The 18665-nt window shown below is 34.4% G+C and overlaps 1 protein-coding gene across 7 annotated transcripts in view; it reads right to left on the bottom strand.

The window, feature by feature from the left end:
* Glut1 (Glucose transporter 1) overlaps positions 1-18665 on the bottom strand; it is a 39982-nt gene that overhangs the window by 6314 nt on the left and 15003 nt on the right. For 5 of the 7 annotated variants that reach the window (XM_089645992.1, XM_089645997.1, XM_089645993.1 and 2 more), the window contains 14 exons: positions 13422-13526; positions 11551-11647; positions 10420-10585; positions 7698-7835; positions 7511-7606; positions 6930-7090; positions 6710-6834; positions 6430-6600; positions 6138-6274; positions 5706-5864; positions 4852-5064; positions 2420-2644; positions 2191-2330; positions 1803-1912 (listed from right to left, as the gene is read on the bottom strand). In XM_089645992.1, the coding sequence (XP_089502118.1) occupies positions 1803-1912; positions 2191-2330; positions 2420-2644; positions 4852-5064; positions 5706-5864; positions 6138-6274; positions 6430-6600; positions 6710-6834; positions 6930-7090; positions 7511-7606; positions 7698-7835; positions 10420-10585; positions 11551-11647; positions 13422-13509 (2026 nt within the window). In that variant the 5' untranslated portion in view covers positions 13510-13526. Of the gene's footprint in view, positions 1-1802; positions 1913-2186; positions 2331-2419; positions 2645-4851; positions 5065-5705; positions 5865-6137; positions 6275-6429; positions 6601-6709; positions 6835-6929; positions 7091-7510; positions 7607-7697; positions 7836-10419; positions 10586-11550; positions 11648-13421; positions 13527-18665 lie in introns of those variants that run through there. The other 2 variants (XM_089645998.1, XM_089645999.1) reach the window with 2 other exon arrangements.

The raw sequence follows: 18665 nt of genomic DNA, 5'->3' as shown, positions 1-18665 counted from the left end.
ACATTTCTAAATTATGTTAGCAATCAGATCGCACTTCAAATTATAATAATGTTTCATCAAAAATAATTGGATAGATCAACCAAATACTACATTTCTCTTGGAATTCCACTTTTTTTATTGCGACTGTTACTTACATCTACTCCACATTTTAAAGTTTTAAATGTATTTATCCAGCTCGAAATTTTTGTAGGTAACACCACTTCTGAGCTGACCGCCTCAAATCAGATCCTGAGCTATCCTAGCAATCCTAACCAATTTTACAAAATTTTACTGAATTTACACTGTGTGTCGCACTGAAATAGCGAACTTCAGAGAAGTATTCGTGAAAATTAAATAAAATACTACGTTAAGAAGTCCTATTTTCTTACTAAGGTTACGACTGTAAACCATATTAGCCAGTATATTATAAATATTCCTGAAGCTGCCCTAGTGTAGTAGTTAGTGTTATAATTATCTTGTAGAGCTAAACTAGTCTTAACCTTAAGATTTAGGACACGAAACAATTAATGAAATGGAAGTGAGTGCCTCCATGATGTACCTATTGATGAACTCTGACCAGATTGCCGTCGGAGTGCAAACGTATGTTGTCATGCAATTATCTGTGTATTAACATGTATGGATATTTGTGGAATGAGAGTTGACACATTTTGCCGCTGTCCTTGTCCTGAAAAGGTAGGTAGCCTGTCAAACATAATCTAACCTTTAGTTTTATTATAGTTAAAAGTTTTGGTTAAGTTAAATATGAGGTTAAACTAGCGCTGGAAATAGCTTAAAATATATCAGCGACAACCCAGTTCCTATTTTCAAACTACGGTTTATCACCATCTTTAAACCTAACAAGGGCCTGTCAATTAACTCTTTCTTATCAACGACCACAGCCCTGCTGTTTTATATAGGTCATCATCATCTAAAACTTGCATGAAAAACGTTTGTGCAAGTGGCAAACACACCAGTTTCTGTACATTGGCCATATTGCCTTGGGTTAGAAAAAACGTGCATTGTTTTGTGCAAATTTGATTGATTACACACGGTGACATTAAAGTGCTGCTACAAGTATACCACACATTTTCACCAATACTTTGATTTTGCCTGTGCAGTGAGCAGAAGATTTTCAACTTCAAGCCCGCTTTAAAGCGAAGCTGTTTCAACACGCACTATTTCCGCGCGTGTTGAAAGTAACAGAGTAAGACTTAAATAGTTCAAGAGTTTAGTGCGTTCAGTTCAATTTGAGAAACAAGCGCGAGCGCCACGCTTGGCACGTATAACACGCGTGTAAGTAACACTGTAAAACTGATCAAAGCGATCGCATGCCTCACTCTGAATATTATTTACTTTACTTTCTGTTCCCGGTAAAAAAATATGAACGTATACATAAAATTTATGATGGAAAAAGTAACTGTCGATGATTTCCCGAGCTTCGTTGAACGGGTTTTCAGGGTGCTACGATAAAGTACATTGTTGGTCTATTGAAATTGGTGCAGAAATTCAGAGATACTTTACCGACGACGTCTGGTTTCCCTAGCAGCCCATGTCTAAGAAACTATTGGTTTTGATATTCAGCTGTAAAATAAGCATTAGCAAGTGTCAAAAACAATCCAAGGGTTCTACAGTTAAAGGTTGAAAAAGACTGATTGCTGTAAATACAAACATATAAACATCCTTTGGGAAAAGTGAATTTGGAATATTTTTAGAAAGTTTGGTGAAAGAGACAAGATACAAGAGATACCCTTTAGACTGGAATGTATAAACCAATTTTGTAGCAAAATTAAAAAAAAATATATACATATACATATTGCGCTTACATGAATCAGGCTTTTCTTCTGTAGGGGCCGGCGGAGGGGGCAGTTGTTGTTCCAGTGCATTAACGCAGTTCAGCATACTGCCGTACAGGCGACTGTCTCTCAAACTACCGCTATAAAAAGGAATAGCTCGTTCAGGTTATTTACTTAAATTTACCTGACGGAAGTGGTGTATAATAAATGGGTTAATGATAATTAAATTATTAATCATGGTCGTGCTACAGAAAGAACACAAGATTATAATTTGATTTCTGTAGAAAACAAACAAATTGGTTTAATAAATGTTTTTAGAATAATATAAAAGAACAGTTGGCACATTTAATACACAAAAATACATTAATACATTTCATACAAAAACAGTTAGAGAATAATAGACTAGAACTTGACTCACCTTCCATTTGAATGTCTAAACAAAGCTAAAATCTCCTCAAAGGTTTTATTTTTCGTCTCAGGAACTTTTTTGTATGTAAATATCCAGAATATGGCTAAGAAAACACTGAAGGGTAGGAAGGTGTAATTTTCCAGAGCACTCTGAAAGAATATTAGTTGTATAAGATATGGAATGAATGTATGTATATAATGTATGTAGTGCAATATTAGGTATATGTAAAAAGAATTACTTTCATGCTCGGAAAGCCGATACCGACGACAAAGTTAGCCATCCAGTTGACCAGCACGGCGATGGCCATGGCACTGGGCCGCGGCCCCTGCGAGAAGAGCTCCGCGGTTATCATCCACGGGATGGAGCCGGGTCCCACAGCGAAGAATACCACAAAACTCAGCGTTGATACAACAGATAGGTAGCTCATCCAGTCGATCATTTCCTGGACATAGCCGAAAAACTCCTATCAGGCAGTAGAATGCAATGCTCTTCCCCGATTCTCCCGAGGTATTCTACTCACACACTCGCAGGCGCAAACTCGCTTTGCAGACACTCGCTTTGCAGACAAGCTTTGCGGTCGTCTCTTGACACCAGACAGTACAGGCAGTACATTAAATGCACTTACATTATATGCACAAACGGCAGAACTTGCTTGACGTTTAAACCGTTAAACGTATTGTTGTCAAATCGTCATATGAAAACAAAATACTTTTTGATAGCATGCCAAATTACAGCTGTTTAACAAACTTGTGTGCCATTGTAAAGATCTCCTCCCAAAAAAAGTAACTTTTAGCGTTTTAGCGGGGAGTTACAAAATAAAAGTAACATTTCCTGGGAGAGCAAGGTGGCGACGGTTGGTTATCTGAGGTATCCCAGATATATATATAAGTAAAGTATCACAAATGAAAAGAAAATAAAATGAAAAGTGTAATATTTATATATTAGTGAGTGTTTGGTGCGAGGTGTGAGTGAGAGATCCCTTCGGGGATAGAATCGGGAAAGTCGCTCTCAGGGAGGGACACGCAAACAAAGCGGTGAAGTGAATAACATAAAAGTATGATTGCAATTTAAAACAAATACATAACGCTCAAAATTAAAATAAATATTATGGATTATATTTTTCTGTGCATCTACAACAATTCGCCGATAAATACATAATATTATATTAATAATATGGTGCCTTTTTTCTTAAATAAAGTTAATAAGCTATTAAATAACACACATCGTTTACGGTCTTTTAAGACCAACAAGTAATACTACTCGATCCTGGAATGGATTTCTATAAACAATGCGATTTTAAATCAATTGAACTTCACCAGTATTTATTTAAATTTTCTGTCAAAATACTGCTTGACTTAAAGAATTATACGAATTAAACGTACCTTTTCCAAACCTCTGACACTAGACAAACTTTAAACCGAGCTTGAAAGAAAGTCAACGCGAGGGATTCTTAGTAAAGTGATTATTGTAGTATGAGTGTTTCATAAATATTATTTACATCTGATTGATAATATTTTTATGAAGTTGGTTTATCGACCGATTAGAAAGATTTTACCGAGCGATGCGTAGATGTGCAGAATAATATTGTTTGATTCGTGATGAATAAAAATTATTTGAAAACCTTATAAATAAATATTATCATCATAAAACACACATTTGATCAAATCTACTAAGAGAAAGATTTGTTAATTGTTGTTTCAATAATATAACATATCGGACGTACAATTTGGAAGCCAGATAAAAAGAAAGTCTGAATTTTGAAAACTGTACTTCTGTCCACTGTGAAGTCGATTCACAGATTTCCAGGATTTTTTTTCCATTGGAAAGTCCTCGGCACGATTGTTCCCTTAATCTGCAAGTACTAAAAATACAACTTACCTAACAATACCTAGAAAATTTTGACATTGATTTTTTGTTTGTTTTTCATAGCATAATTACGGTTATTGTTATATAAGAAATAGTTACGCGCTTTTATTGCTTCTGATTCTAAAAAATGTTCTATATGCTTGGAAATATTCATGAAATATCCACTCTTTCTCTCAAGCCCACATTTTGAGATTACTCGCAATACGAATCTCGTAAGCATAATAAATTCTGGTATGAAAATATATTTAATAAACATGTGAATTCACAAAATATAATAAAAATATATATTAATAATGCTTCTACGTTTTCAACCGTAGAGTTTCACGCAGAATATGCGTGAATTGGTGCGTTAAACCCATATAGCGCAAAGCAAGATTGTGCGAATGAAATATTAATAATTATTTCACAGTTAGGTCAAAAAATTATTTGGGACTTGTAATTGTGAAAAAAATATTTGGGGTATGGAAAGTGAATTCATCAATACAAGATTATAATACAAAGTTTACAAGAATGTCTGCTGAAATGATGATTTTTAATTTATACATACAGACAAAATGAAAAAAAATGTTTTAGTGAAAAGAATTATTTTGACGGTCAGTGGCTAGATCAAAGGAAGCTTTAATTAGATAATTTTGGAATAAAAATAAACGGTTGAATTATTTTTGACCTAACCGTTGGATTATTTCCACAACACAGGTAGATTATGTTTTGACTATTTTTGTAGCATTGCGGTATTATTTGGTGAGCATTGGTAAACACACATAAATAATTAGTTACCCATCTGGCAGATTGGTTTGGTTTTACCTTTATCAAAAATGAAATCGTGATGAAGATAGAGAATATGAACATGCCACCCAGCCCATAAAGGTGAAGTGTTCTCCGGCCGGTACGGTCCATCAGGGGCAAGGAGACCAGCGTCATGCCCACCATGATGGCTCCAATGCCCATGGTGGCGAACTTGGCCGACTCCTCGGTCAGACCGGAAGACGTGAACAGAGATGTCGAATAATAGAACACCTGCGAAAATACACGAATTCAACACATTCAAGCATTTATAGATTGGCATTATCGACAATCGGAATCCGCACAGGCTTTCAAAACACGTTCACACAACAGCTTCTCAACACATGGAATCAGCATAGCTTGGAGATAACAGAATCCTTGACATAAGGAATCAGATTAGGTTGAGGCGACACTATTTTCAAGTTAAGACAGCAAAGATTCTTGAAAAAATTAACCCGGAAAAAACCTTTTTCTTTGTTTTTTTCTATTATAAGAACCTTTCAAACCAGTTATTGACTGAAATAAGTGTACGTCGTTAACGGCGCCAACACGTAAGTCCCAATCGGAAAGGACTGAGATTTATTTCGTATATTAACTAACTGCCATAAATTTTTAAATATAATTTGATCCGTATATGATTGCCACCAAAAGGTGCTAGAACGCATTGTTATAGAAAACGAACCTATATACCTAGAGTTTCAGCTCTGTCGAATGTCGGAGAGTCAAGAAAAGAATAACGAAATTCAAATAGATGCATATAAAAAAATTGCTGAACAGTTAGTAGAGAACGGGTAATTTTTAAGAACAATGTCTATTAGTTAAAGGTCGATATACAAGTCATTGTTATGGTTTTCATACTATGTATATGTACTTACAGCATTGATTCCACTAAGTTGTTGGGAGAGTTGCATAACGACTCCAATGAGCAACGGAGCTCGTAGGGTCGGAGAGCAAAGTAACTCCCGCATGGAGATGGAAGCTTCGGCCTGTTGAGCTCGCTCTTCAGCTCTCATTTCTTCAATATCCTCCTCGACCTAAACACACGTATTAGATTAATAATAATAATAATAATGATTTATTGTCTTCTTTTCTTAGTAACATATAGAGATAATGATATCCTCACTGGGATCTCCCGTGCTTAGGATTTCATTTACATATTATAATTTAAGCATAAGAAATTAATATTAATATTGACAATGTACTTCAAAATGACACGTAGGTATTAATTTGGGTAAGTCTTGTATGCATACAGTGCGAGCGATTTGCTGGTGTCATGATTGTAATATAGGATTAATTTTTAAACTCACTTGGTTGTTAGCGCGTAGTCGTCTTAGGGCTCTCCTCGCTTCTTCCTCCCACTGGCGAGTAATTAGCAAATACCGCGGGGACTCGGGACAAGCCGGCAATAGCACAAGTTGTAAAATAGCAGGACAGATTGCAAGCCCTGGAAAATAGTTTTATCGTCAAACTACTAAACCTAATTATACAATCTCTTTGGATAATCAATGCAGTCCAAATGGGTATATACATCAACTAAGGATATGGTGTTACTGAGCAAAGATTACGGGTTTGACGACTACATAAATTAGGTTCACTCACCCAACAGTAACGGCCACCCTTCATCGGTGCCTAAAATTTGTTCAATTCCCAAAACTTGACTCAAAAGTAGCCCGACTGTGACGGCCAATTGATTAACGGTTCCTAGGCCACCGCGCAAATTCAATGGAGCTATTTCCGAAATATACATTGGCACCAATGATGTGTTTAGTCCTGAAAGGGAACCCAAAGTTCTAGTCAGTGCTACCAATATAACGCTGTGATATTATGATAGTAAGCAAGTTATAGCATATATTCACGAGCTATAATGCGGAATCCTTACCACAGTTTACGCCTATGATAAACCGTCCAAAGAAAAGCATCTCATAAGAATGTGAAATCTTTGTAAAACCCATAAGGCAGGCTCCACCTATACCTAAAACATTATTGAGCAGTAATCCTCCTTTCCTGAAAGAACATCATTATATTTAGTTATTTACAAATTCCCAAATGTATTATTGTATTAATAAAAGTGACATTGATTACTAAAAGCAATCATTAACCTTCCGAATCGGTTGGCGATCATCCCTCCAGAAAATCCTCCTAGCATTCCTCCGATCGCAAAAATACTGACAGCCACAGAGTAGAGTTGTTTGACAGAGTCTTCTGGGATATCTTTTCCGTAGCGATCTTTATAAACATCCTTCATAAAATTTTCGATATTCTGAAATAAGCAGAATAATGTAAAAAAATCTATATTGCAAAAAGTAACTTTCTAAAATGCAATAATAGTTTAAGGATTCGTAGAATATTATGATAAAACGAAGTTTCCGCAGAGGATCAGAAAAGGACGAGAAAAACCTGTTAATGCCAATTGGTTTTACCATTTGATTGTGAGCCGTCAATAACAAAATGTACCATTATACGTGGAAGGTCTCCGCAGGGAAGGATGCTACTCTATAGTAAGCCTGCAAGGCGAAGGAGTGTTGGAAGACCTATAAGTAGGTGACTAGGCAACTTGGAGGAAAACACCACATCCGTAGACAAAGAAGGAAGAAGTTTAGAGAGAATAGCTGGAGATCGACAGAAGTGGACACCTTTCCTAGAGATGGTTAGGAGAGTATAATGAAGGAATTTAACTTACTAATTCTGGTGCATTTATCACGCCCGTATTATAGCCAAACTGCAGCATACCAAGAACAGCCGCCAATATTGCATATGACAGGAAAAATGTCAGTCCCTGAAAAATTTTCAAAAGATAAGTGTTCATAAACTGTTATACATTTAAGTTTAATCATATTGTCTGTATGTTATAAACGTAATTTTGTTACCTGTTCCAACAGCCGTAACTTTCGCCGGTGGGAATGTTCTTCCAAGCGATCAACATATTCGCGCAATTCTTCTATTTCTTCTTTCACAGCCTGAACAGTGTCCAATTCCTGTTTTATGGCGACCATATCCCGTTTCACCTTGTCAGACATAAATCAATTTGACGTTATAATCCGAAAAGCGACCAGATAAAATATTAAACACGATGATAAATAAATGTCGTATGAATAATGTTGAAATGTTGTATTGACACATTAGCCAGAAAATATTACAGTGAGCTCATGTTATTCGAAATAATATAATCTATTTATAAAATAATTTAATATTTTAGCAAAATAGAACTAGATATTATGTTATATGAAATGTTCACGATGATACAGATTGACAGACGTTAAACCATGAACAGATATATGAATTAGTGTTAACATTTAATCATATCTTAATACACAAAAATGTACTAGTGTGTGAATGTTGATGTAGGTTACTAGATATGAAAACACAAAATGGCTTAATATTGACAGATTGATAGAAATTAAAACATGAAAGATAATATATTTTTTTAATGATTATCTAATGGCACAAAGGATAATAAATCCTTTGTGCCATGCATAAAAAACCTTGTCTTATAATCATTAAAAAATTATCTTTTAAATAAATAATTTCGACAAGTCAAAATATTTCACCAACAAATGCAGATATACTAGTCTCGACTCCATCTAGTGAGAAATTCGGCACTAACAAAGCCTTTTTAACAAAAATATAGTTGGTTGTTTACAGGTGAAAAAATATAGTAAGTAATAATCGTTGATTGAAATACTAGTACACATTGAATTATTTGGAGGGTTGGGAATAAGTAAGTAGCTTAGTGGTTCAGAGCAACTGACCGGCAATCAGAAAGTGCGGGTTCAATTCCCGTTGGCGGCATTTATTGTTAACGGGAGATATTTTCAATTTGTATGGATATTTCAGGCTAGTAATTATTGCTTATAATAATTTGTTATGAAAGATAATAATATAACACTCGAATGTTGATAATATTGATGCACATGTGAGGTACTAAATAATGTAACTAAAGTGTTCCATTATAATTATGATTGACCACCATAAAATGTCACTGAGCGCTATGCGATATGCCATAATAATAAAAAGGCTGATTTGATTAAGGGTGTTTTATACTGGATCGCGGAACGCAAGCGAAGTTCAGTCAACCCAGCAAAATATCTAGTAAAAATCAGCGGTGGCATTTGCCATAGGGTGTCATGGCAGCGGCACTATATATATACAAGTACCCACAGTTCAGTGATTTGTACTGGGGTGTATTTAGGGTGGCTGGATCGCGCCGACACGACACGGCAACTAGATTACTACACAAGTACCTGCCTGTCGCTAGAACACAATTCCGCTCACTTCCCTATGCATACGATTCAATTGCCAGCGCCACTCCGGCGGAATGTTTGCCAGAAATTTGCCTGCTTGGAATGGTGTGCCATGCATTTAGGAGTGATATTTTAAAGAACCATGGATACTTTTGGTCATGATTATGGGTTGGGTTTGTTATAATACACGGTGTCCGGAAACTCGTAGTACAAGCGGGAAACTGGAGAATCTACACCACATGGGGAACCCAAAAAAACATAAAGTTTTTTTTTTTGAGCATTTTCAAAAAAAAAAAAAAAAAACCAAAAAAAAATATTTTTTGGCTATTTTAGGGTTAAAGTTTTTTCTGGTGTTTAGGGTTGAATAACAGATGTTTTAACCCTGCAGAGCAGAAATATTTTATGATTACACCGGGTTAAATGAAGGGTGATTTCAAAATAATGCTTCAAATCCGAGTTTCTTCATTTGTTTTACTTTCAAATAGTTTTAATTAGTTGGGTACTTTGATCTTCAGTAATAATTTATAAGAATTTGATTAAAAAAAAAAAAAAAAAATCAACTTCAAAGTCGATTTACTCGATAACGAAAGCTCAAATAAAAAAAAAATATACTACAAAATCGACTCCAAATGTGATGTAGATTCACCAGTTTCCCGCTTGTACTACGAGTTTCCGGACACCCTGTATAAATGAGCTCTTATTTATTTCGAATAGTCTTTATAAGGGCTATCACAAGTTTGGAGACTTTAAGGAGTGAGCTGAGAGTTGGGCTTGTGGTGAAGAAGACTTTTGAGACGCAGGAATTTGAGAAGGAGATTGCGAAGTGTGAAGTCTGGAAATCGTTTAATAATAGCAATCGAGAGCTGCGATTCTTTTTTGATACAAAAGGCCTATGTCGGTTTATTTATAAATTCAACCCGACAAAGCTTTTTTACTATAATTCGTATTTCAAAATACATTTAATTTTGGGTTGACTGAGGATTGAACCTTCCTCCCTTGGAACTGGAGTCAACAACACCTAAGCCAAATTTTAATTGGATAGTAGTGCACTGGGGACATTTATGCCGTATGTTAACTGCTGTAAATTTTTATTTATTAAATTATAATGTCATCCAAATTCAGAAAAATTAGAGCTTGCGCGCGCGTGTGGTGCATGCCACCAAAAGTTGATAGAATGCATAGTCATCGACAACGAGTCAATCAATCGAGTTTCAATTCGATCAGGTCAGGTGTAAGTGGGTTAATTTCCACTTGGAACATTTCACTTCATTCATTCAACCAAGAAAACAAAATCGAAATTAAGTAGATGAATTAAAAAAAAAAATAATAAAAAGAAACGTGTAGTCACCTCTGAGACTTCGGACTGGCATGATTCCACACTCTTCGTCAGCTCTTGTAGTTGAGTGCGAATTTCGCACAGGGCGACCGTTGTCTCCATCTGGCGATCACCCCTCTGCAGCTCGTCTAATTTGGCAGACAGGTTCATGCTCATCACGCTCACCTGCCTCTGCAGACTGTGTCCATTGATCGAAAAAAAAACAACGGCTCAAAGATTACTGAGACTGTCTCTCGATAAGGTGATATTAGGTAGGCATTAGCTGTAATTTCTTCTTTATCATGAACGGCTCGTGCATCAGACCGATAGGATACAATGGAGTTATCATTGGAAGGACTCTATAGTGCCTTACCATTAAGTAGCAACTGTAAGATATGTTGCAGACAGCAATTAATGAAGTAGCCCTGTGTTGTGATTGAAAATGTAACTTTGGTAACCTATAGCAGGAATTTTAAACATCCACCGTTTATTGCTAAGTAACCGTCTTTTAAGATCAATCTTTTACTTTTAATGTCTCCCCGTTTAATGCCTTAAAGATGCTCAAAAACATATACAAAAATGAAACATAATATACTATGATGTTAAACTTTCAACTCGACGTAAGTGAGCCAATAATAATCGAGCCAATGCGATATGCACTTTTTTTTTTTTTTTTTTAAATTTTTTTAAAAAGAAAGACAAACATTCCCGGGTTACGAATAACCCAACAATGTTTGAAAATCTCCTACTACCACCACAGAAAGCTGAAAATGTTGCTTGTGTTGTGATGGAGGACTTAGCCAGCCGAGGAATCGAACACGCGACGCTCGGGTGAGACCCAAGCGCTATGCCCACTCAACCACTGACCGGTTGTTCTTTAAATGTAAATGAAAATAATCCATAATATTGACTCATTTAGAAGTATGGGTTGTTATAATTCAAAATCGATACACTGAAGTAGTCGAATCTTATTATTAGAATGGGCATGAGTGGGCATATCTATTCATCGTTTATGCTTATAGCCTTTTCACAATAATGTTTGAGGGAATGGCATTTCTGTTCTATACGGAAGAGCGAAGTTTTTTTAAACTTTTAAATTTTGAAAGTTACAGCGGCATTCAGCAGAAAGTGTTGAAAATTCAAAGTAAATTGTTTGAATAATACCTAATAAGCAGCTCCCTAAGAGTGGCTTCGTCTTCTTCTTGCGTCGCATGTCGGGTCAGCTTGCCGCCGCCCTCTCGCAGATCATTATCTGTTACCACTTTAAATCAAAATATTATATATTAGTAAAAAATATTAAAAAGTATGCCAAATAGCCATTGTCACATGTACATTTAAAAACTATTTCGCGAAAAGCTTTGATATCAATGATGCAGTAGACATTATTATATACATACCTACTTTCTAGTAGCTCATTCATACTTGCTACTTCAAACTGATTCGTATTTAGCCACGCTTCAATATTTTCCATATTAGCATCATCATTATAGTAACCAATTTTTTTCCATGGCATGCACCACCACCCTTAAGCCTGTGACAGACTACGCTGTATTTGCGTTGCTTGGCCTATTTCAGCATATCGCTCGCCATATATTCCCATTGGTGTTGTATGGCGAGCGATACGGTGAAATAGGTCAAGCCATGATGCGTATAGCGTAATGTGTCACCTACCTTGAGTGAAAACCTTGGTCTTTCACATTCGTCGAACATAATTCTTTTATCTAGTCCTCTTACAATAAAATCCAATTTGTTTCCAATGAAAAAATTCGGCACAAATTTTGAAGATATATTTATTAAAAGCTCGGTCTACCTATATAAACCATATATGACAACCACTTCATAAAATAATTAAAATTACCATATCTCTTGTTTTCGCCGTTTCGTATATTCAAAAAAATTGTTATTGGTATTATAGACAGACCCTTGGCCAATTATAATATCCATATACAAACTAGAAATACTAGATCAAAAATTATTTTCAATTACAACAACAATATCAGGACTGTATCATTTAGATATTACTTGTTGGACATAATATGTTGCTCAGAAATAGTAGAAGTATTCAATTGAACGGAATTTAGTTACAAAAAGGCTATAATAACATGGCTCATAAATAGAATATTAGCTTTTATTATTATTTTACGTGTGTTCTTTTTACTAATTTCCTTAACAAATTTTACTTCTTGAATAATGTTTAACATAAATAAATTAATATACAAATAAATATATGTTTTCCATTATTCAGATAATGTCCTTCATGGAAATTGGAATGCCCCGGACGCCTTATTTCACCCAATTTTTAAACATTTTTGTATACCTATTCATCTCTCATTCGATTTTTGTTAAAGTATCAATAAAATTTATTGTAATCTACTACTTTAACGATCAATTATACATTGAAATACCTCCTTTCAGACTTTTACAATGAACACTTTCCTTAAGTTTAACGCCGTTACGGTACACATACATTACTCGTAATATTATATTGCTAACATTACCTATCTTCCTAAATCTAGGGCCCAACGAAATCAATCATAGACCTTTCACGTCTTCCTCTTATCCGAATATTCTCACCGGCGCACCGATCTTTTCTTTCTTACTAGGTGTTTGATAAAAAAACCCATATTCATGCATCCATTTCTGCAACCTCCATCACTTTTATATTCATGAAAGAGTAGCACACTTTTTGTAACTCTCTCTTAATTTCCTCAAGCGATTCGTAAAACATATGTAATGCGCGTATGTAATGAAAAGTCCTCGATGGAACTAACAATCTACAAAAACATAGTTTTGAGATAAATGCAAATAAAGATGGGAAACTGTATATCTTAAACGGCTGTATGTACAAGGTAGAGATTTGTATCACTAATAGATACGATTATGGCATTACCGAAATCAAGCTTTACTCAAAACCCCAGTTCTTGTATTCAGGTTCCTTTGATCTTAAGCCCACGATATGCTTTATGGGATATATGGGTTTGCTCTAAACTAATTAACACATTCTGAAATAAAGAGATTAATTTCATTATATTTACCTGAAATTTGATTGCAAGGAGTATAAAGTGGAGGTTCTTCCGCCCCTGGGTGCTGGTGTTCTAACAAACGGTGGCAAGATTGTCTCATGGGAGGTTATACACCATCTGGGAAATTTCAGTACAGATTATAATATCTAATCTAGCCATAAATTCATGGAGTATTTATTACAAAATAATTCGTTGTTAAACAAGCATTTCGGTAAAGACTTATTTCAGAATTTGTAGAATGATTATGTGCCGTTCATACAAAATAAAATTAAGATAGTTGACAAATTGTTTCTAGACAGTTTCTGTTGGTTGACAAATATACATTTGTAGACTTCGTAATTTACTAAAATACTGATGACTATACATATTAATACACATCAATGGAGAAATTAAAGAAATCTAAATCTGTTAAAGGCTATTCATGTTCTACCGGTATTTCGATGGAAGGGAACAATGACTTGAGTCATTGATCCCTTCGGTACAGGCTCAGATTCGGGAAGAAGGCCAAACGCTCGACACAACTCTCCGAAAGATGACACAGAAGAGTGTATAAAAAATATTTTAAAATAAATAATACAATATTCTTATACCGACTGACACCATCGTTTGTGTGAATTCTGTATTAAGTTATAACTAAGATATTTTGCTTTTTCATTAAAACACTTGTATTCATAACAATGATATATTCAAACATGTTAAGAAAAGATGAAAACAATTTTTATTACGAACATATTTCGTTGATTCCGCGGTTCATTAGCATAAAAATCTTATCTCAGTTTTCGTAGTTTGCTGACACAGTTCTGTCGACATAAACGTAAAGACACGCTAAAGTGCACTAACATCGGTTGGTTTTAGAAATAGAAAAGATAAATAACTTTATAGGTCAACAAGTTGAATTGTTTGTTTTGGAAAATAAATATTATTCTATGGAAAAATGGCTGGAATTTCGAAAAAAGTTATTGATATTTTTTACTTTTACCATCATACAGAATCACCTCCCGAAGTTAGTGCACTTTACCCCCAGACACCCTATACTGATCTCATCTGCCCTACTTTATATTTGTTCCTATATATATTATATACTAGCTCAGACTAGTGAAAAGCCGCGGGATAAAAAAATATATATGAATAGAAAACAACATAAATTATAAAACAATTTTTATTGTAACTATTCTGACCTTAAGCCACTAACTATTGTAAGAGCGATGGCATTAATTCATTATAATTAAGTACTGAACACAATAAGAATTGTGTATTTTTGAACGTTAGAATATTACGTCTACTAATGTATGTGCGATTTGTCAAGCTGAAAGTATTTATAAAATATTGCTTCAGGATAATTGCCTTTCGAAAGAAGAATTACCTTCAGAATGTTGGTAATGTTGAACAATTATGACAACTATCGCATGTGGAAAATAATTAAAAAATTCAGTTACATAAAGAATTTTCAACTAATAATATAATTGTGGTACATACTTTAACGCTTTTCTGATAAGTTTATACTTATTAATTCTAATTTTGAAAATTAAAAGTTCATTGAACATGAATAATTTTATGCATAAAACGAGGATATATCTCTCATATGTGACTAGCTTTAAGCGAGGATGCAATTTGATTTACGCACCCATGCACCTGAAACCGAAATTGTTTGTAATATATATATACATTAAAGTTGTTTTTGCGAGTCTTTGCGGATTATTATCATAGTCGTGGAAAAGTTATCTCTGTTATTAATCTGAGAAAAAACACATTATTGTCAATCGGGAAAGTGACCACACAACCAGTGTTGCCAACTCAACTGCTTCAAAATATGCTAGAGTGATGGGAAAAATATGCCAGAAATATGCTAAATTACTTTAAAAAATACCAAAAAAAAGCTAACATAAATTTAACTAAGAAATAAAATCAGTGAAATAAAATATCAATATCTTCATCTTCATCTTCTTCATTAACAGCAGCTGATGTGGAAGGCTGAGAGACGGAGTCGTAAATTTCTTTGGTCCCAATGCAGCGTAGTACTTCGTCAGGAACAGTGTAAGAATAACAGCACTTTCCTGCTCTCTTTAGGCCAAATCTCACGTACAAAATGGCATTCAGGGTTCTCACCGCCAAACGATTTCGGAGTTTTGTTTTGGCCAGACTCATTTGGCTAAATACACGTTCAATGTCCGCATTTGAATGCGGCAATGTTAAAATAGACATTGCAAACTGACATAAATCACCGAAGGTGTTATTATTAGCTGAATCTTTATTTTGCATGACTTCATTCCAAAACTCTACAGTGGAAGTCAAGGATTCCCATTTAATGTGAACCATGTTTCTCCATTGAGACACCAGTTTTTCAATCGATATCATTTTTGTTAGTTATAAAATTGGTTTTTATTATTTTCATGTTTCTGTAAAAATAAGCCAAATAAATATGCTATATGCTAAAAGCATAATAGTTATGCTAAACATGGAGTAATTATGCCAAATTTAGCATATAATATCCTAACTTGGCAACACTGCACACAACTTGCATTTGTGCACTGGGACATCGCACACCATGCCTGACTTGTCCGATTAGTTTATAACTGGATAGATTAATCCTTATAGCTAAATTACTTATATTTTTTAAAGATATGCAGAAATATCTCTGTTTATGTAGTTCTGGCACACTTACTCCGAGAGAAAAAATACATTAGTGACCACACAACAAATACAGGCATGGCACTGGGACATCGCGCACGTTACCTCGTTGCCTGACTAGAACCGATTACTTTGCATCGGGATGCTTACTGCTTACCTTGGATACTTTTAGAATTAAATGTTATTATCCTGGTTTATACCAACAAACACGCTATAACGGATAGCATTGAATAACCATTTTATTAACCAGCAGAAGTTTTGATTGTAAATCGCTCGAGTCTCATGAACGTATCTGAAAGAACGAGTACTATTGATTTATTGCAATCGTTTATTCTGCCGTCAATCTCTGATAACATTAATAATCACTCATAGAATATTATTTTACGATCTTGTTATAATTTTGTTAAACTTTTTACATCCACATTTATTTGACATCTGACAATAAACATAATGGAAGTAGGTAGATATGTAACGTCAGTAAATTGAAACCCGAATGTCACCTTAAGACTAAGCTTAATGCCAAATCACTATTTCTATTAATCTTTATAACGAATCGGTGTACATTATGAATACCAAAAAATAAAATAAATTAAAAACTAAAATTAAATAAAATTAGACAAATTGAAGGTTTTCCTACCGTTTCGCTTGAGTAGAATACAAATAAAAAATAAATTACTCAATAAAAAATCTAAATGTTAACTACTAAAAAAAAATATTTTTTTCAATAGAAATGTATGCACGCATAAAGGAAACAACTTTTAAATACTACAGTATTATAGCTAAGCTTATCTGTGACAGTTTCACTCGATTAACTTTTATGCTTTCTTTTTAAATTATTTACAAAATAAATGAAAAACAGTTTTGTGCTCGATATCAAAACGTTTCTATACTCCGTTCGTCAAGCGATTTTAATGCCTATTACCTACGACATAAGGTAAACCAAGAATATACACATTTCTGGCTTGTAGCTTCCTCTGACGATACAAGACCCTAAAAATAAAGCTAAGATTCTCTTAACGTCGTAAGTGCCGTGTACAAAAATATGCATCGCACGTCCCTGGTGTGTTGGACAGACCTGCGGATGAATTTTCAATATCAAATCTCTAAAGAGTTGGAATTGAAATCCGCAATTGGGAAATGTTGGGTGTTGTAATGTTCAGTAGGAGAATGAGAAAGTGAAAGAAAGATTGGAATGCTCTATTCAAGGTTATATAGATCTATCAAATTACTAATCAACTTTTTAATAGTGTTCTGTTTACAGGGCAACATTAAGAGTGTAATCTACATTAAAACGAATTTAAAATAAAATAATAATAATATTTGGACTATTTGTATAGCCTGTTTTGTGCTAAATCACCTCAATGACCTTATAAGTAAAAGCAAAGTAACCTATATTATTTTTATTTCAAAAACATAATTGTATGTGGACAACATGAGCTTGAACCCACAACCTCTTATCAAAATTAAGATTACTCGTGATGGCTCTTACGAAAACATACCATCAAGTAGAATAAAACAAGGAGTTATAAAATGATATTTTTCTAGTTAATATTGCTTGCCTTAGTAAGTTAGTTAGTTTGTCTGATATATTATAAATAACTGTTCATGCTCCAAAGTGTAATGAATACGTATATCCAATGCGCTTAAAACGTATAGCTCAAGCGGGCAATTAAGCGCTGGACATCGTTAGGGCCTGCGAGGAGGAGCACGAAGGAGCTATGGAAGAGAACGAAAATAATTGATCATTTCATTAAACTGAACGTGATTAAAACCCATCAGGCAGCCGAGCAAGTACCAGATGGTGAAGGTAACCTTTTAAAATGCCCGTATAACCCATAACATACCTGGGTAGGTAGTAATCATACTAATAACTATATATATGTGATATATATATGATAACTATATATATGTGATGCTTACGGTCAGTCTATCGACAACGCAGCGCTGACGAGCTGGACCGACTGCTGTGCGGTTTATACATTAAAAAACCACTATTTTTAGTGAAAGTTCAAGTTCATTAAAAATAATTGTTCCAGAGTTCCAGACGAAAAAAACAGTGCATATTTCACGACGTCGCGTTTTTTCCGCTACCACATATGACCTATGATCTGGAAAGAGGCTCATATCCAGTATTAGATATCGAAGTAGACTAAAAAGATATACCAATATAACACTGTCTCAAAACCTACCTTCAGACTAATAATATTAATTCACTGGGATCTCCCGGGCAGAGGATTACATTTAGATATTATTAAAATTTTGTATCCATGGAAAATATAAAGTAATTATATTATTAAATAGTGTTCTTTTTCCGAAATAGTTACAAATATATGGTGTTTTTTGGTCAGTTGGCTAACGGTGAAACAGATGTTGACCTTGAACACGATGATACTTGTACACAAAATAGTAAACAACCTGCTACCCAAATATTTTTCAAATAAAATTGTATACAACAAGGAAATAAATAACAAGGCAAATACTCAGAATAGTATACTATATAAAGGGATGAAATACTATAATGCGCTGCCGGAAAACCTAAAGTTTGCCCCAATTGGAAAGTTCAAGATGTTGTGTAGGAGTCACATCAAGCAAGTAAAAATATAGAATATTTATATGTAACAAATTAAT

This window comes from Hesperophylax consimilis, chromosome 23 (assembly GCF_061612785.1).
Source record: "Hesperophylax consimilis isolate HC1 chromosome 23, BYU_Hcon_1.0, whole genome shotgun sequence".
Taxonomy (NCBI): Eukaryota; Metazoa; Arthropoda; class Insecta; order Trichoptera; family Limnephilidae; genus Hesperophylax; species Hesperophylax consimilis.
Note: the sequence above shows the minus strand (reverse complement) of the source record. Positions and strands in the feature narration are given on the sequence as shown.